Genomic DNA, 20,493 nt, shown 5'->3' with positions numbered 1-20,493 from the left:
TTGTGGTCGATGCAGACTTGATGGGCCAAATGGCCTCCTTCTGCACTGTATGATTCTATGAAGAGGCAGGAGAGTGGCACTAAGTCATAACGCTCATTCTGGGAGCTGGTGCAAACACAATGGGCTGAATGGCATCCCAATCATTCTGTGATAATCTTCCAGCCAGCCCTTTAGTCCCGTAAAATGGTCTTGCAAAAACAAGTAAACTTCATTTAGACAATATATTTAAATTGAGCACAGTTTTATTTTTCATCTTTTCAGGAAAGGATTGTATTGGCTGTTACTTTTTTGCCCTGTTGGAGAGGGTTTCTGGGAGAACACATGTTAATGAGCTGTGAATATGGGCAGAGGCTTTATAGCTATTCATTTTTAAAAGTTTTAAATTTTAAAGTTTATTTATTAGTGTCACAAACAGGCTTACATTAACACTGCAATGAAGTTACTGTGAAAATCCCCCCAGTCGCCACACTCCGGCGCCTGGTCGGGTACACTCAGGGAAAATTTAGCCTGGCCAATGCACCTAACCAGCATGTCTTTCGGACTGTGGGAGGAAACCGGAACACCCGGAGGAAACCCACGCAGACACGTGAATGTGCAGACTCCACACAGACAGTCACCCAAGCTGGTAATCGAACCCAGGTCCCTGGCACTATGAGACAGTAGTGCTAACCACTGTGCCACCTTGTCACCCTACTTTTCAGTTTTACAGAACACCTTTAATACTGGCTTTTGTTGGGGGCTTTTATGGTCATTTCTCTGAACGTTTTAGAAAATCTATTGGAGTTTATTGTCCATGGAACCTAAAATCATCAAATGCACTCTGCTAATCCATCTGAAAGCTGAAACGTTGCAAAGCATTGACAGACAGGAGAAGCTGTGATAGGAGAAGATCGTTAAAAGGAATTGCAAGTAGGAACTTTTAAAGGATCACAAGGCATCCAAATGGAATCTGAACAGTGTTGCAGTTGTCAGCAAGTTTGAGATTATTGATCAGAGTTGCTTTCATGCAGCATCTGCATATTTCAGAAATCTGAAGCACAAAGGGACTTGGGAGTCCTGGTTCAGGACTCTCTTAAGGTTAGTGTGCAGGTTCAGCTGGCAGTTAGGAAGGCAAATTCAATGTTAGCATTCATTTCTAGAGGGCTAGAATAAAGAGCAGGAATGTGCTGTTGAAACTGTATAAGACTCTGGTTAGACCCCATTTGAAGTATGGCGAGCAGTTTTGAGCCCCACACCTGAGGAAGGATGTGCTGGCCTTAGAGGGAGTCCAGAGAAGGTTCACAAGAATGATCTCAGGAATGAAGGGTTTGTCATATGAGGAGCGGTTGAGGAGTCTGAACCTATACTCGATGGAATTTAGAAGGATGAGGGGGGAATCTAACTGAAACTTACAGAATACTGAGAGGCCTAGATAGAGTGGACGTGGAGAGGATGTTTCCACTAGTGGACGAGACTAGGACTCAAGGGCACAACCTCGGAGTGAAGGAACACTCCTTTAAAACTGAGATGAGGAGGAATCTCTTCAGCCAGATGGTGGTGAACCTGTGGAACTCATTGCCACAGAGGGCTCTGGAGGCCAGGTCACTGAGTATCTTTAAGACAGAGATAGATAGGTTCTTGATCAATAAGGGGATCAGGGGTTACGGGGAGAAGACAGGAGAATGGGGATGAGAATCATATCAGCCATGATTGAATGGCGGAGCAGACTCGATGGGACGAATAGCCGAATTCTGCTCCTAATCTTATGGTCTTATTTGCAGGATTTCAGGTTTGAACTGTACAAATTGAATACGGCATTATCAGGAAGTTGGCATTCAGCAGATCCAGATGACCTAACAATGACCGAAGGAAAATGGTTTTGCGGGCTCTGGGCTCAACAAGGACTCAGGAGCAGAGCTGTACAATGTCCATGACACCTGCAGCCAACCCATATGATAGGCATCATCACACTGCTCTTGGTAATGGAGGGCACCTCCACCCTCAATGTTTCATTTAATGCCTGCTGCCAGATTAGGAATAAACTGCAGCATCAACCTGAGTACCACCCACACATTTCCTAGTAATCATTTATCATCCCAGCTGCTCTGCCACTTTGATTTTCTTTTATCATTGAATAGTAAGAGCAAATTAGCATGACTGCCCAGTGTGACTGCACTGCAGCATTGCCCAAAACATCAAGGTCATTGTGACTTCCATGTAACAACTGGGCAGCACGGTAGCACGATGGTCAGCACTGCTACCTCATAGCTCCAGGGACCCGGGTTCAATTCCGGCCTCGGTTGACTGTGTGGAATTTGCTCGTGCTCCCTGTGTCTGTGTGGGTTTGCTCCGGGTGCTCCGGTTTCCTCCCAAAGTCCAAAGATGTGCGAGTTAGGTGCATTAGACATGCTAAATTGCCCCTTTGTATCCAAAGATGTGTAGGTTAGATGGGATTAGTGGGGTAAATTGGTTGAGAGGTAGGTGACAGTGAATAAGGTTGAAGGGAGTGTTTCCGTATTGGTAGGATGTGTCAGGTGCTCATCCTCAGGGATATGTGCAGGATTGGGGTGGGGTGGGGGCTAAGCTTGTCAATTTCTATATCAATGATTTGAATTAAAGCATGGTGGGCATGGTACATCCATGGTTTACAGATGACAGTAAGTTGGAAGGCACAGTAAATTGTATAGATGGGAGCCGTAGGTTACAAAGGTACATAGACTAGAGGCAGCTCAATATGTGATGTGTGAGGATCCAAACCAGGCCAATTAGAACATCCTCTTCACAGAAAGAGATAGGGAGTAGCTGTGTTACTCGCAACGAGTGACTGCGATGGAAGAATCAATCCAGACTGGTCTTTTAGGTTCAAGTCGGTTTATTATAAGACACTTCCTCAGTGTTACTAACCTACAAGAAGCTCTCTACTCAAAGTGTTCCAGCTGCTTCTACTGATAGGACAATCAATGTTTAACCAGCAATTCCCTTAACATGGTAATTGTCAGACACTCTGATTAATAGCACATTGACAACCGCACTGGTAACCTTTGAGACAAGGATATAGGGTGGCATCTGTTTCTGAACCAATCTTCTCTTATCTGATTTCTCCTCTTGGCCTAAAGTGGCAATTGAAGGAATGGATAGAGAATGCTGGTTCCAAGACAATCATCAAACAGATATTTCAGTTGAAGATGCTATTGGGGTGATTTGGTTTCTTTACTACCCCGTATTTCAATGTTAATGGGCAGTAGTCAGATAGGAAACTTTGAATGCTGATTTTCACGTAAGATTTGATTTTCGAGTGGGCCTCGATTGAGATATATTATTTCTACCAGACACAGGTGGCAGCATGATGAATGTATTTAACTTGAGGTCCCTAAGACACAATTGTGGCCAGGATGCCTTTTTTGTCCTGACCTGCATCGGTAAATCCAGATTCTCAAGCCACCCACAAAGCATTAAGTCGTGAAGCAAGCATTTCCATGGTATTTAAAAGCAGCCTCTACTACCACTGGATAAAATGCCACAAGCTTTTAAGAGACTACTTTTTTTTTTGGCTACCGAGACCATTTTCAAAATTCTGTAGTCCCTGTTGAATGAGAGAATCATAGAATCGCTACAGTGAAGAAGGAAGCCATTTGGTCAATCAAGCCTGCACTGACAGCAATCCCAACCCAGGCCCTATCTCCGCAACCCCACGTATTAACCCTGCTAATCCCCCTGACACCAAGAGGCAATTTAACATGGCCAGTCAGCCTAACCTGCACATCTTTGGACTGTGGGAGGAAACCGGAGCACCCGGAGGAAACCCACGCAGACACGGGGAGACTGTGCAAACTCCACACAGACAGTGACCCAAGCCAGGAATCGAACCCAGCTCCCTGGCGCTGTGAAGCAGCAGTGCTAACCACTGTACCACCTCACGGAGCACTAATTTCCGGTAACGTATGCTTTTATCTTCCGATAAGTCTGTTCTGGCAGTAAGCAGAGAAAGGAACCTCAGAAGGAGGGGAGAGCGATAGAATGAAGGACAGTCACAGGAATTACAGGTCCAGAGCGACTTTATTTCAGTTCCCTCATGAGTGAAACAAAAGGAGGTTCAGCTTCACTCAGACTGACCAGACTTGTATGACCTTAAATAGGACTCAACTGTGGCATTGAGCACAACACCACCCATTGCAGTAGAGGTCACTACAGCCATCAGATTCTCTGCCCCTGGCTCAACCCCAGGCTATGACAGAGGATATAAGTATCATGCGGTTTGCAGCATTGATGCTAGCATTAAGCAATTGACTGCCGTCATATTTGCTAAAGTTACTTTCCCCATAGACATCCCAAGCAGCAGGAGGATGTTCAATGGTGTCATGGATTCCAGAATTCCCCAAAGTCCAGGGCATCGTCAGCTGAACCCATGTCGTCCTTGAGATGTATTTAACTTAGTCAGGCTTTGTAGATTAAGCCACCAATGGTGGGTGAAGGGTGGACAGCTGCAGAAGAAGAAGAGGATGTGATATTTGAAGTGGAAGTTTGAAGGAATGCAGGGAAGGAGGGAGTTAAACACAAGGAAGAGAATTTTCAATTTGAGGCATTGGGAGACTGGGAGTTGATGGAGGACAGTGAGGATGAGGGTGCTGATTGACCAAGACTTTAGCCGGGATTATAGGGGGCCCCAAGAAAGTTGCTGGGCGGGGTGGTGAGGGAAGGTGATCAATTATAGAATCATAGAATCCCTACAGTGCAGAAGAGGCCATTCGGTCCATCAAATCTGCATTGATTCTCTGATAGAGCATCCCACCCAGGCCCTCTCCCCCGCTTTATCCCCATAGCCCCACACATTTCCTATGGCTAATCCATCTAAACTACACATCTTGGGACACTAAGGTGCAACTTAGCATGGCCAATCCAGTTAACCTGCACATCTTTGGATTGTGGGAGGAAACCGGAGAAAACCCATGCAGACACAGGGAGAACGTGCAAACTCCACACAGTCAGTCACTAAGGTGGGAATCGAACCTGGGTCCCAGGCGCAGTGAGGCAGCAATGCTAACCATGTGCCACCGTGATGGATAGCCTGTTACTTTGTGGCCAATTGAGGGTCTTAAAAGTGGTCAATTAAGGGCTGCTATTTTACCAGTGGTGGATGGGCACCACGCTGTGTGGAGGCTGCCAGGTGTACTCTAGCAGGCTTGGAGTGATGAGCCTTCCTATTTGGGCACCCTGTGGCTTAAGGAGGGCCTCACTGGCGGCTGGGCCAACTTGATACTGTAAGATCCATCCCCCCACCCTCCAAATACACATACATCAGATCCATGGATCAACTAGAGCCCTCATCCAGAAAACCATGGACGTCTCCAAGCAATAGTTCTATTTCTGAGACAAATCTGCTGGTTTTCTGCACTAGAGCTTGCATAGTGTTCCATCGGTTAATAGCTCTCATTGGGTGCTGCACTAATTGCTCAGCAACACTGGGTGACAATTTGACTATAATCTGCAGTATGGTGAGGGTGAATGAAGCATGGTGGCACAGGGGTTAGCACTGTGGCCTCACAGCACCGGGGATCCGGGTTTGGTTCCCAGCTTGGGTCACTGTCTGCAAGGAGTTTACACGTTCTCCCTGTGTCTGCATGGGTTTCCTCCGGGTACTCTGGTTTCCTCCCACAGTCCAAAGATGCCCGGGTTAGGTTGGTTGGCCATGGGTAAATTGCCCCTTAGTGTTGGGGGACTAGCTAGGGTAAATACATAGGGCTACGGGGATAGGCGCTGGGTGGGATTGTGGTCAGTGCAGACTCGATGGGCCGAATGGCCTCCTTCTGCACTGTAGGGATTCTATGAAGAGGGCTCCAACAGTTGTCCATATCCAATGTGTTTCGGTGTGGCTCAATGGACTTCAACAGAACAATCCCTGCTCCCTTACATTAACAGACATGTCTAATATGTCTCGCAGTCCGCTCGTAGTCAAATAAACAACATCCTCTCAAAGATAACGTTACAACTCGTGACAAGCAACATCACATGACCACCAGCTACTCCAGTAACCACTCACTGAACACAGTTTCAAAAAGGATCCCAATTTTCTCCTTCTCCAGCTCTGGTCCTGCTGACTCAGTTCAGGAGCAGGAAAGGATAAACCCCTATCTAAGAGAGTTAAAATTCTGCAGGTCAGGCAAGCTCAAGGCGAAGCTCTTTACTGATAATCCCCATTATAGATTTCAATTGATTTGACATGAATTCGCTGTTGCTACTCGTTCAACTGAATTTCAATGACAAAATGCAAAGGGGGAATTCAGGGCACTCACGCGACTCTCACTCATCTCCTGTTGTGGAGATGCCGGCGTTGGACTGGGGTGGGCACAATAAGAAGTCTCACAATGCCAGGTTAAAGTCCAGCAGGTTTGTTTGGAATCACGAGCTTTCGGAGCGCTGCCCCTTCATCAGGTGAGTCAGTCTTGGGAATAGGCCTGCGATGGAAAGTTACGTCACGTCATTAATGTTCTACCCGAAGGCAGGTCCTGGCCTCATTGGTGCTTCATCCTGAGCCCATTCCTTGGCAGTTTTTGCCAGTGGTGCTTTGCCATTGCTGTCCACTCTGAGGGGGCAAGGAGACGAGGCGGGATGCAAGTCTGCCTCGGACAGAAAGGGAATGGAACCTGCACTGTTGCCATTATTCTGAACCACACAGTAGCCTTTTAGCCGACTGAACTAACTCCCCTCATTACCCTCTCCCCCCCCCACCTCTTGTGTAGAGTACAAGAGGATGAAAAATAAATATTACAATTGATTACATGCTGGAATGGTGGCTTCGGCATCAATTACAATACAGATACAGCCAGGTGCTTTAATTGACTTTGTACTTTTATCTATTCTTCCATTAAAAGTGCGGAAACATTCACACGCAAGACAGATAGCAGTAATTTAAGAATACCACTTTTAATCTGTTACATTTATTTGATTAAAGGGTCTGTAGGATTTTCTTTTCCCCTTTTGGTTTATTCTTCACGCACCATGAAAAATTACCAACCACTCGCTGTGCTAGCTGGCTGGCAGCTTACCCAATCCCTGGCATCTGCCAGTGCCGATCCATCAGCAGTTATTAAGAGTGAGATGGAACTGCCTCTCAAGGTGACTCATTATCTCTTTGGCAGATGTCTCCCAACAGCACAGCTCGAACACAAACCCACCATTTGCAAAATCACTGGCACCAGCCCATGTCCTCGCACAGTGCAACATGTGAGCTTTGTGGAGTTATTGCAAAAGAAAAGTGGTAACGCAAAAATCATTTTATCTCACGTTATATATTATCCATGATTAAGCAGCAAATTTGATGGGCCGAAGGGCCTTTTTCTGCACTGTATGACCCTATGATTTAAAATATGATTTTAAAAGTGGGCCTACAATGAAATCTAATATCTCCCCTCCACAATTATTAATGTTTTCAATGTTCAGCATGCTGAATAATGGTACCTGTTAGCACAGTGGTTAGCACTGCTGCCTCACAGCGCCAGGGACCCAGGTTCGATTCCTGGCTTGGGTCACTGTCTGAGAAGCGTCTGCACGTTCTCCCCGTGTCTGCGAGGGTTTCCTTCGGGTGCTCCGGTTTCCTCCCACAGTCCGAAAGTGCATTGGCCATGCTAAATCCTCCCTCAGTGTACCCAAACAGGTGTCGGAGTGTGGCAAACTAGGGGATTTTCACAGTAACTTCATTGCAGTGTTAATGTAAGCCTACTTGTGACACTAATAAATAAACTTTAAAAACTTTATGAAGACAGCAGCGTCTGTAATAAATTTAACTTGGTCAGCATTTAGCACCCTGAACTGAATTATAATTTAGATTGAGTTCTGTAACTGGGAAGTGCTACAATTGCTGCCACAGACAGTCGATAGAAATAGGAATCTAAACACGATTCCAGAATCAGGCTGCATGATTTTAACATTTTTAATCAATAACCGACTTTTGAGTTAAATTGACTTCTTTGGTTTCGAACTACAGGAGCAAAATTGCCGGCAACAGCCAATTTTTATCACCCCTTCCCCCATCAGTTTTTATTTCCCACTGAATTGGGGAATATTGGCAAACATTTTTTTTTAAATTCCGAAAGTAAGGATGACAGCGAAACTAGGATACGGGTTTCCAAAAGCGTTTTTAGCTATCATTCCGTGAGCTCCGGGGGAAAGAGACGGAGGCATGGTGAAAAGGAATCAGCTGTCAGTTTGGTGTGAGACAATTTCACCCCCGTCACTTCAGGGAATAGTCTTCTAGATGCTTCAGGCAAATCCGACACCTGGAAATCTGATTTTAAAATAATTCCTCGCTGTGTTGCCGTGCGTTTTCAAAAGGCGTGATGTCCTTCAGAGAGTTCTCTCAGAGAGCGCAAGCCAATATCAGTGTTTAATCATGGCTCTATATAAGTCAGGATGGCACGCCTAAATCATTTTATATCTCCTGAATCATTTTGATCCAGTCACATAGGGACCAGGAACTGGCTGAGTTACAAACTGCAAACAAATCCAGCACCTCTGAAGAGGCTGAGAGTGAACAGCACTCTTTTCAATTTTCCAATGCTGGTGCTTCATCTTTTGGGATACAATTTGGGTGAGATTTTCCCAGAAATCGGCAAAGGTGGGAAATTGGGTGGGAATAGCAGCGTATAGCCTGCCGACAGCAACGGCGGCTTTTCCCACCGTATCGTACACACGGTAGCGGGCGGCACGGTAGCACAGTGGTTAGCACTGCTGCTTCACAGCTCCAGGGACCTGGGTTCGATTCCCGGCTTGGGTCACTGTCTGTGTGGAGTTTGCACATTCTCCTCGTGTCTGCGTGGGTTTCCTCCGGGTGCTCCGGTTTCCTCCCACCGTCCAAAGATGTGCAGGTTAGGTTGATTGGCCATGCTAAAATTGCCCCTTCGAGTCCTGAGATGTCTAGGTTAGAGGGATTAGTGGGTGGGATATGGGGATAGGGCCTGGGTGGGATTGTGGTCGGTGCAGACTCGATGGGCCGAAGGGCCTCTTTCTGCACTGTAGGGTATCTATCTATCTATCTATCTACAACTGAGCGCCAACACTTTTCACGCATGGATTCCACGCCGTATTGCTTGCAGACAACCTCTGAGTCACCCGCCATCGCTTTAATCATGGCACCACATTTAAAGCAGCCCCCGCACACAGCCAACAGACTTGCCATTGAGAAGTCACGGCTGTAAAAACTAAGGAGCAGAGGGTCCCAAAATTTACCGTCTCCCTGTCGCACCTGCTGGACACTGTGGAGGCCCACCGCAATGTGATATGCCCACGCTGTGGGCAAGACCTGACAACCAATACCGCATGAGAGACGATGGCAGTGCCCTGCAGAAGAGGACAGCTATCCAGTGCAGCAAGAGGATGAATGATCTCCTGCGTCCGGCCTGGGTAAGTGATTCTTCTCATCACTCTCAACTCCCTCACCCATCGCACATCCACAGGGATCTCACTCAGTGCTGGCTCAAGGGATACCACCACTCGCTCTCCCACACACATCGGCCTCCCCTTTACAGGTTGTGTCCTCATCCCCTCACTGGCCCCACTCATCGTCCACACATGCCAAGCATCCTGAGCATCTGTCCTGGCGCAGGTCCTGCTTACACCCTCTCCACCTGTCCTCATGCGCACAACAAGAGGGAGAGATCTCAGAGAGATGCCTAAGCTGAAGATCCTGATGGACCTTGAAGAAAAAGCCCTCCAGCTGGCCGGGGGGGATGCCAAACATTCCTGTGCTGATGGTGCAGTCGACGGCGATTAAACCAAGTGAGGATCCAGCTCTGCAAGAGCCATCAGATAACAATATTGTGAGCCTTGTCTCCTGTTTCTCAGGCCCCTGCCAGACACTAATAAACTCTCCTTTCTTTCACGAGCACATCTGGAAAGCAGCCGTGGAGATCCACGAGCCAGGTCCTCGACACCAGCTCCGACAACAGCACAAACCGTGAATTCCCAGAGCCAGGAATGGAAGAGACATCACACTACTCACCCACACCCTCCACCAGCACACAGAGACTCACATCTCAGAGGGACCTACTTCCAGAGCAGCCTCAAGGTCACAAACTGGTCAGCACGTCACACTCTCAGATCCACAGCAGGCAGAGGCAGGGATATCCCAGCGTTCCGGCACTCGGAGGATTGCTGGAGACCAGGAATTTGCTGAGTCCCAATCAGATGAAGAGCCTCTGGACTCAGTCATGCCTCAGTTGCTGGAGCTTTTATTCTTATTAGTGTCACAAGTAAGCTTACATTAACACCGCAATGAAATTACTGTGACAATCCCCTAGTTGCCACACTCCAGCACCTGTTCGGGTACACTGAGGGAGAATTTAGCATGGTCAATGCACCTAACCAGCACGTCTTTCGGACTGTGGGAGGAAACCGGAGCACTCGGAGGAAACCCACGTAGACATGGGGAGAACGTGCAGACTCCACACAGACAGTGACCCAAGCAACGAATCGAACCCGGGTCCCTGGCGCTGTGAGGCAGCAGTGCTAACCACTGTGCCACCATGCTTATTCTATGAGGAACAGATTTAAGATATCAACTCATTTAACTTGCGATCTGTGGTTGCTGCCAAATGCAGTAGGAGGTGTCTATTTTTCATAGAATCACAGAATCATAGAATCCCTACAATGTGGAAGGAGGCCATTTGGCCCATCGAGTCTGCACCGACCACAATCCCACCCAGGTCCTATCCTTGTAATCCCACATATTTACCTTGTTAATCCACCTGACACTAGGGTCAATTTAGCATGGCCAATCCACCTAACCCGCACATCTTTGGACTGTGGGAGGAAACCGGAGCATCCGGAGGAAACCCACGCAGACACGGGGAGAATGTGCAAACTGCACACAGACAGTAACCCGAGGCCGGAATTGAACCTGGGTCCCTGGCGCTGTGAGGCAGCAGTGCTAACCACTGTGCCACCCCTTTTCTTGTTGATCTGATAAATACATTTTTTTTGAAAAGCTAATCCTCATTCCTGAGTAAATTGGCATCTGTCTCTCTGCTTTCCAGTTTACCTTGCCACATTCCCGAGGAAGCTCTCATGGGCAAACTCGAATTATTCGGAAAAGCTATTTCAAAGATTACTACACGCAGATGATGACTGAGTGCTATCAGCTCTGGAAGCAGCTGGAAGCGGAAGCGAATGTTGAACTTTTCAGGTAAATTAGCCCCACAGCATTCCCAGACTGGGACATCGCAGCGAGAAAAAGACATACAATTAAACTGCTGTGTAAATGGAAGTAAGAATATGGGCTTCTGAGGGTCTGTTAAGGGACTGGGCATTACAAGAGTTAGATTGCCTCAATCACAGTGAGATTCGGTGAAATAGCCCACAGAAAGTGTTAAACATTTTTTGTTAAGTTCAAGGTTCTTTTTAATTTTATTCATTTGTTTCACAAATAGGCTTACATTAACACTGCAATGAAGTTACTGTGAAAATTCCCTAGTTGCCACACTCAGGTGCCTGTTCAGGTTCACTGAGGGAGAATTTAGCATGGCCAATGCACCTAATCAGCACGTCTTTCGGACTGTGGGAGGAAACTGGAGCATCCGGAGGAAACCCACGCAGACATGGGGAGAACGTGCAGACTCCACACAGGCAGTGACCCAAGTCAGGAATCGAACCTGGGTCCTTGGCGCTGTGAAGTAGCAGTGCTTACCACTGTGCCACCGTGCCGCCTGCAAAATCTGGCCTAATATGCACACGTTAAAGTAGTAATAATGAAAGAGCTGTACAATTGATTTTTGTGCCTATAATATATTGTTGGTAAACATCCTACAGATTTTTGAACTGGGTAGAATGTTATTGAGATCTCCAGTTAGTTTCTCTGGATATGATCCCACCATATAAGGTCAGAATTGGGAATGTTCGCCGATGATTGCACAATGTTCAGCACTATTTGGTGACTCCTCAGATACTGAAGCAGTCCATGTTCAAATGCAACAAGATCTGGACAATATCCAGGCTTGGGCTGACAAGTGGCAAGTAACATTCGTGCCACACAAATGCCAGGCAATGACCATCACCAATAAGAGACACTCTAACCACCGCCCCCTGACATTCAATGTTGTTACCATCACTGAACCCCCATTGTCAATGGGGTTACCATTGACCAGAAGTTCAATTGGGCGCACCACATAAACACAGTGACTACAAGAGCAGGTCAGAGGCTCGGAATACTGCGGCAAGTAACTCGCCTCCTGACTCACCAAAGCCTGTCCACCATCTACAAGGCACAAGTCCAGATTGTTATGGAATACTCCCCATTTGCCTGGATGGGTGCAGCTCCAACAACACTCAAGAAGCTTGACACCATCCAGACACAGCAGCCCGCTTGACTGGCACCGTATCTACAAACATCCACTCCCTCCACCACCGACGCTCAGTAGCAGCAGTGTGTACTATCTACAAGATGCACTACAGCAATTCACCAAAGCTCCTTAGACAGCACCTTCCAAACCCATGACCACTTCCATCTAGAAGGATAGGGCATTAGATAAATGGGAACACCACCACCTGCAAGTTCCCCTCCAAGCCACTCACCATCCTGACTTGGAAGTATATCAGCCATTCCTTCACAGTCACTGGATCAAAATCCTGGAATTCCCTCCCTAACGGCATTGTGGGTCAACCCACAGCATGTGGACTGCAGCGATTCAAGAAGGCAGCTCACCACCACCTTCTCAAGGGCAACTAGGGATGGGCAATAAATGCTGGCCAGCCAGCGACGCCCATGTCCCACAAATAAATAAAATTAAATAAATAAAAGAGGTGGCAGATGTTCCTGTTGAGGAATGTCATGGACTATCCTAACCATCATGTCTGCCATTTTATATCAGCGGCCAATGGGCTGAGTTCTCATCTCTCCCAGACAAGCAGCCTGATCTCCCCATTAATTACCTTTTCTTCCCGGAAATGAAGGATTTTCGACGGGCAAACTGCCATACATTTTCTTTCTGCTCCACAACCTTTGCTGTTCTTCCTGATCCTTCTGTATGGTAATGTGTGATGCCTGCTTTCTCCCCTTTGGAATTCTGCCCTTCCTTTCCTGTTTGTCTCCCAACCTTTCCCCTTGCTCCAGATCCTGTCTGCTTCTCTCAACATTCATTTCCCTTTGCTCGGGCTAGAAACTGATGGCCAATGGACTGGACAGACTACAATCCTATTTGATCTCCTCTAAATACCAGCTTTTGTACGCTGACGATGAGAAACTCCTATTCTTCTCAGAATTCCAGCCTGCAGTAGATAATGAGGTGACAATCTGGGACCCGATGGTGCTGAGAGTAACACGAAGAGAAGGAGGCTGCACACTAATCACTTCACTCTGGAGAGAAAGAGGGCAAAGTGGAGTCATGCTGTGCTGATTTGTGTCAGAAAATGCTGGGCTGCTGCCCAGGCCCTCAGAAGGCCACTGCCAACCTTCACGGTTTCACGCTGGTGTCTCTGATTACCTAGTTACTCAATTACCCAGCAGCAGGAATCTAGTCTCAGACGTTGCAACACAATTCATTTTGTTTCCTCCTGGCTGAGATAGAATAGAAAGAAAATGGTTGCTGAGGGAAAGAAATAGGAGCACATTGATTATATAAAACTTACTGGGTGACTGGCTGAGTGGTTCCAGCATTTTCTGTTTGTAGTTCAGATTCACTTTATCTGCAGTATTTGGCTTTGAGTCCCATTAAGTTATGTCAGAGCTAAAAAGATATTCAGACACAGCGTTCACGAGTGATGGATCCTTTATTGCCTTCTTATCGAAAAGGAGAGGAGAACTGAAGAAATCCTAAGACTTCTTCAGCCTGCTCTACTCAATTGCCTACAGTCAGCCTTTTTATAGGGCACAATTTCTCGTAAAGATAATTGTTTCTAGTTATGCACACCGGTAAATTATTTACATATGATACAAAGAGGTAGGCCTGAGGCAATAGCTGTTTAATCGCATCCCATCGGTAATATCATAATCTTTAGTGGTGGACGGATGGAATGTCCGTTCAGACAATGGTCACTTAATCATGTCTTAATCATTACAGTTTCGGTGCTGTTAGCATGGACATTCAGCTGTGTCCTGTTGATAGATATAGTGAAACATCCCCTTTTTTCTGCGCTAACTATTTCATGTATATGCAGAGACAGTCAGTCCACAGTGAGGTTGCTGCTAATTTTCCTGCCCATGCCCCCGGCTGACCCCCTGCTGAGATCAGTTCTCCTCTCCCACAGTTACAGATTTCTCTTCAATTTTATTTAAACTTAGCTCCACACGGACAACATTTGCTGCGCTACAAAACTTCAGTGCTCCGGCGGAACAAATGTACCATAAACGGGATCAGATTGAAAATTTGCACAACTTTTTCAGGATTTGACAAGTTAAGTCTTCATGGCAACTATTGTTGGAAGTATGCAAATCGTCAGACCTTGAGAGACTGGGTCAGCAACAAGATTGTTCCAAGGGCAAATGATGGTGTCAGGGACACTTCAGCCCATTGCAGCCGAGTGGCACTCGCTGCTGTCTTACATCTCCTGTGTGCCAGTCGCTGTGATGCAATCGTGCTCTATGAGGTGGAAGAAATTGTGAGCAACAACCACCTCCCCATTCACAATGACTTGGGAAAATCCTTCACGAAAGCACTTAAACTCATGCCAAGCATTCTGGCAGTTCCGATTCATGCAGCTGACATCAAGATGGCCGGAATCATGGAGAATAAAAATGCCATCTATGTCCCAACATTAGAGGCGCCTGGTTTAAACCTCCCTCAAAGACAGCGGGCGGACAGTCCACCCAGGGCATGGGCAACATGGCCCCTCCTCCACACATGAAAGATGTGGACAATTGTGGCCATGAGTCCCAGGTCAAGGAATACTTCGCATCAACCTGTCCACTAAGATCCGTTGTGGAACGCACCTCATTCCTCTTGGCATCTCAGCAGGCTGTTGAATGGACAGCCAATCTGGACATCTCATTATAAGCCTCTATAAAGTGGTAGTATGGTAAATTCTGTAGGTTGATAAAACTTCCCAATTGAATGGATGGGGCATCTCACAGAGTCAGTTCATGTGGTGGGGGTGGGACAGAGGCGAAGTGAAGGAAATTTAGCATTATTATTCTCACAATAATGTGCAGCAACTTGGAGATCATAACTGCATAAAAGTCTGGGCTTGAGGTTGCCAGAACTACTTGATGACAGAATTCCTTTTTCAAAGATCAAGTTTTATTAAAATAAATCTTCCTCTTCAATCATTTCACAGTGCTTATTCTTGGCAAAGTGATCCTCTTTGATAAGGAGGTATGGTCCTGTGATTTGCATTTATTCAATAGTGCATTCCACAGAAACCTCTCACCTCCCCCATGTTTTAAACAGCAACCTGACCTGTGGGAACTTTCTGAGCAATTTCAAAGTTAGTATTGTTTGCCCTGAAAAATGCAGATCTGATGAGTTTGGAGTAGGTTCCAATGAATCCAGTCCAGTCACATACAACGGTTGAATGGGCTTCTAAGTTATCCCCGGCTATTCTATTTAGAATGATAGAATCCCTACAGTGCAGAAGAAGGCCATTTGGCCCATCAAGTCTGTACTGACAACAATCCCATCCAGGCCTTATCCCCGTACCCCACATAGTTACCCTGCTAAAACCCCTGACACCAAGGGCCAATTTAGCATGGCCAGTCAACCTAACCTACACATCTTTGTACACCTTTTATTTGCCTCCTTTTTTTTCTATTAGACCACATTATAATCAATAGTGGTTAGCAGTGGTTAGCACTGCTGCCTCACAGCGCCAGGGACCAGGGATTCCCAGCTTGGCTCACTGTCTGTGTGGAGTTTGCACATCCTCCCCGTGTCTGCGTGGGTTTCCTCCGGGTGCTCCGGTTTCCTCCCACAGTCCAAAGATGTACGGGTTAGGTGGATTGGCCATGCTAAATTGCCCCTTAGTGTCAGGGGGACTAGCTAGGGTAAATGCATGGGGTTATGGAGATAGGGCGTGGGTGGGATTGTGGTTGGTGCAGACTCGATGGGCCGAATGGTCTCCTTCTGCACTGTAGGATTCTATGATTCTACGATTAAAATAATCAATGAGTGAATATTGCTGTAAAATAAGCATTGAAAACACTAAATTATCTTCAGCCCTTATCAATTTGTGTTAAGAAATGGATATTAGCTGTAAATTCGGTTCAAGTGATTTTTTTCTATTAGGTTACTTGGTGGCTGCAAGGAGAAACTTCACTCGCTTTCTGCTTGATATGTTACTTAAATCATTATTCTGCAAACTCTTTCACATCTAATGAATCCTCAGTTGAAAACATTAATAATGTACCACTTGTAAATCCTTGATGAGAATACATTTTTTTCATAAACTAACAGTCAAGGCTAATATTTAACTGAGTAAAACCCATTGAATGCTCTCTTCAGTAATGTATTTTGAGAGCAGGTTTACTGAGTTGTAAAAGATAGACTTTGAATTTAGAAAATAGACTTTCAGAAGGAGTGAGATGATAGCGCTTGTCTTAAAAGGTAAAGTTTATTTATTAGTCACAAGTAAGGCTTACATTAACACTGTAATAAAGTTACTGTGAAATTCCCCTAGTCGCCACACTCTGGTGCCTGTTCAGGTCAATACACCTAACCAGCACGCCTTTCAGACTGTGGGAGGAAACCGGAGCAAACCCACGCAGACACAGGAAGAACGTGCAAACGCCATACAGGCAGTGACCCAAGCCAGGAATCGAACCCCGGTCCCTGGCACTGTGAGGCAGCAGTGCTAACCACTGTGCCACCGTGCCACCCGTCCAAGTACTAACCAGGCCTGAGTCTGCTTAGCTTCTGAGATCAGACAAGATCAGGCGTTTTCGGACTAGTAATTGTCTTACAATTCGACTTACACACATACGCCTCAGGGCTGCCTCACAAATAAATTTGTAGTGGACATTTAAGGCATCTCATGTCGAGAGATGGATTCCCATTGATGTTAGGGAAAGATATCCTGTAACCACTGCTAGTATTGCAAAGAACCTACAGAATAAACCCCATGTCCTCTAATTATGTGACTACACCACTGCTATTGTTCAATTCCCCTGGTTAATTAAGTTTGCCTGCTTTCTCACTGTTCCGTACTTATCTTCGGTAATTGTGTTTGCAGGTTTTTCTTTATGGTTTAGAGCAGATTGGATTATTGTGTGTGCATCACAGAACCTTTAAATTCTGACTTAGTTTGAATTTTCTTCATTAAACTCCTGAACTCAATTTCAGACTCCCAAATAAAGGGAAATTATAGAGGACGAACAGCCTTGTCTCGATTAAAGTGACACCCAATGTTCCTCCCTAACACACATGCCACCCCATCTAGTTTCGTCATACAATATGAATCTAGTTTGAAACGAATTAGGTTAGGTTGATTGGCCATGTTAAATTGACCCGAGTGTCAGGGGGATTAGCAGGGTATATGGGAGCTGTGGGAATAGGGCCTGGGTTGGATTGTGGTTGATGCCAAACGGCCTCCTTCTGTACTCTAGGGATTCTATGATTCCGTGATTTTATGATTCTATGAATGTCTCGAATTCAAATATGTTTTATGCTCATAAGAGGATTTAAAATATTAGTCTGGAAGCCTCAGCAAGTACATCAATGTACCATTTAGTGTGAAATTGAACCAGAAAAGCTGATTTCAGCTAATTTGAAGCCTCCCCATTTTTTGTTACCTGGATTTGGGCATGACAAGGCCAGCTGCCTTCTGAGAAAAAGGGCCTAACTTAAAGGTACACTCCACTTTAACCACTAACTCTGACTATAGCTCAGGGAAGTGATTGTTAGACTACTTAATTTAACCAATGACCACTACAGCTCAGGGAAGTGATTGTTACACTACTTAAAAGGTTTTTTTTCTGGATCTGGAGGGGCAAGGGTTCTCCTTCTAACTCCCAGTAACCGTGAGCCATCCCTGCCCTGGGATTCCTTTCAAAGCAAATATCCCATCAACTTAACAACATGTACAAGAACAACATGAGCATGATTCAGAGTGGTGTTTAATTGAAATATTGGGGCATGGGAAACCATGATAATGTAAGTAAAGATTAGTTGCTAGCATTTACATATATGACGGACTGATAATATCTTTTTATTCATTCATGGGACATGGGGAGCCAGCATTTATTACCCATCCCTAGTTGCCCTTGGAGGGCAGTTGAGAGTCGACCACATTGCTGTGGCTCTGGAGTCACATGTAGGCCAGACCAGGTAATGATGGCAGATTTCCTTCCCTAAAGGACATTAGTGAATCAGATGGGCTTTTCTGACAATGGTTTCATATCTGTGTGGAGTTTGTACATTCTCCCCCTGTCTGCATGGGTTTCCTCCGGGTGCTCCGGTTTCCTATCAGGGGACTAGCAGGGTAAATACGTGGAATTCACTACCACAGAAAGTAGTTGAGGCCAAAACATTGTATGATTTCAAGAAGAAATTAGATATTGCTCTTGGAGCTAAAGGGATCAAGGGATATGGGGGGAAGGGGGGATCAGGATATTGAATTTGATGACCAGCCATGATCATAATGAATGGCGGGGCAGACTCAAAGGGCCGAATGGCCTACTCCTGCTCCTAGTTTCTATGTTTATATTTCTATGTCAAGAGGATGTAGACTGGTTGGTGGAATGGGTGGATGCATGGCAGGTGAGATTCAATGCAGAGGAGAATCAGGAGAAGACAGTACATGCTAAACAGTACAATTTTACAGGGAATGGAAGTGGAGAGAGACAGCGAGTGCTTTGTGCATCAATCTTTAGGATACATGTACAAAGGATAAGTTATCAAAGACACATGGGATGCTGGGCTTTAGAAATAGAGGTATAGAGTACAAAAGCCAAGCAGTTATATTAAACCCATATGCAATGCTAATTCAGTGTGTTGTGCTCAATTCTGAACACCAGATTTTAGGGAGAAAATTAAAATGCTGGAAATGCTCAGCAGGTCTGGCAGCATCTGGGGAGAGAAACAAATGATCCTCCACAAAAACTATTCCAGCATTTTTATTTCGGATTTCCAGGTCAGCTACGGACAACAGATTTCCTTGTGTTTTTAATGACAATCAGTGGTCATCACGACTGAGACTGGCTTTATATTCCAGATTTATTAACAAATTGAATTTAAATTCCACCAGCTGCCATGATGGGATTTGGACTCATGACCTTGGGAGCATTAGCCTGCAGGCCTCTGGATTACCAGTCCAGCGACATTGCCACAATGAAAACCTTACACTGGGTTGAATAAATTGTAACTGGATTTTTAACAGCATACAAAGAACAACAATGCAGGCCCTTCGGCCCACCAAGCCTGTGCCACCAAGAACAGGCCCTTCAGCCCACCAAGCCTGTGCCACTATGCAGTTTCTATCCCTCTGTTTGCCTCCCGTTCATGTGTCTGTCAAGATACACCTTGAACGTTGCTAACGTGCCCACTTCCACCACCTCCACTGGCACCCACCACCCTCTGTGTGAAAAACTTTTCCTGCACATCTCCCCTAAACTTACCCTCTCTCGCCCTAAACCTTTGCCCTCTTGTAGTTGACCCTTCAACCCTGGGAAAAAGCCTCTGACTATCCACCCTATCTATGCCTCTCATAATTTTGTAGACTTCTATCAAGACGTGCCTCATCCTCCAATTTTCCAGTGAAAACAATCTGAATTTATCCAACCTCTCCTCAATATCCAAAACCCTCCAGACCAGGCAACATCCTGGTAAACCTTCTTTGCACCCTCTCCAAAGCATCCACGTCCTTCTGGTAGTGTGGCGACCAAAATTGTGCACAATATTCCAAATGTGGCCTAACTAAAGTTTTATACAGCTGTATTCAAGAAGGCAGCTCACCACCACCTTCTCAAAGGCAGCTAGGAATGGGCAATAAACGCTGGCCAACCAGCAACACCCACATCCCAAAAATGAATTTTTTAAAAAACAGGTTCACAATTAAGGCTAAACAGCTTTACTGGCCAAGAGAAACTAATTTTATATTTGTGGAATGTCAAATTTCTCTATTCTGCTAAGATTGAGATTTTTTTGACATAATGTTCTTTAGTTTGTTTATGATATTTCAGTTTCTATCTTAATCCTATTTTGTTATCCAATCACCTATTTCACTGCATAAAATTTTAACTAAAAGGTGAAACGTTGTGTCTTTTACTTGCTGGTTTTCTGTCTGTGAAAAAAAACCTCAGTGGGATTGACTATTTCCCTTACTTGATTACATCACTGTCGCTGAAGATCAAAGATCCCCTGTAGCCACTACAAAACGAAGGGAAAAAGATGAAGGAGTGAATTTTACTGTTCCGCCCACCATGAGAAGCGGAGCGAGCGAGGGGCGGACCATGGAAAGGTCCGTTGACCTTGGGCTGGATTTTCCAGTTTCAGGACGACACATCCGTAAAATCCCGTACAAAATTCCCGTCAAAGCGATTGCTAGATTTCTTTGGGCAACTTTCTTTGAGGTCAGCAGCAAGTGCTGCAGGATCACAGA

The 20,493-nt window shown here is 45.7% G+C and overlaps 1 protein-coding gene across 3 annotated transcripts in view; it reads left to right on the top strand.

The window, feature by feature from the left end:
• Nucleotides 1-1,757: 1,757 nt before the first annotated feature.
• pipox (pipecolic acid oxidase) overlaps nt 1,758-20,493 on the top strand; it is a 67,682-nt gene continuing 48,946 nt past the window's right edge. The window contains exons 1-2 of one of the 3 annotated variants that reach the window (XM_078224899.1): nt 1,758-1,958; nt 11,007-11,155. In XM_078224899.1, the coding sequence (XP_078081025.1) occupies nt 1,932-1,958; nt 11,007-11,155 (176 nt within the window). In that variant the 5' untranslated portion in view covers nt 1,758-1,931. Of the gene's footprint in view, nt 1,959-6,241; nt 6,409-9,333; nt 9,376-11,006; nt 11,156-20,493 lie in introns of those variants that run through there. The other 2 variants (XM_078224901.1, XM_078224900.1) reach the window with 2 other exon arrangements.

This window comes from Mustelus asterias, chromosome 12 (assembly GCF_964213995.1).
Source record: "Mustelus asterias chromosome 12, sMusAst1.hap1.1, whole genome shotgun sequence".
In the NCBI taxonomy this organism is placed as follows: domain Eukaryota; kingdom Metazoa; phylum Chordata; class Chondrichthyes; order Carcharhiniformes; family Triakidae; genus Mustelus; species Mustelus asterias.
This window is presented reverse-complemented; position numbering and strand designations above follow the sequence as displayed.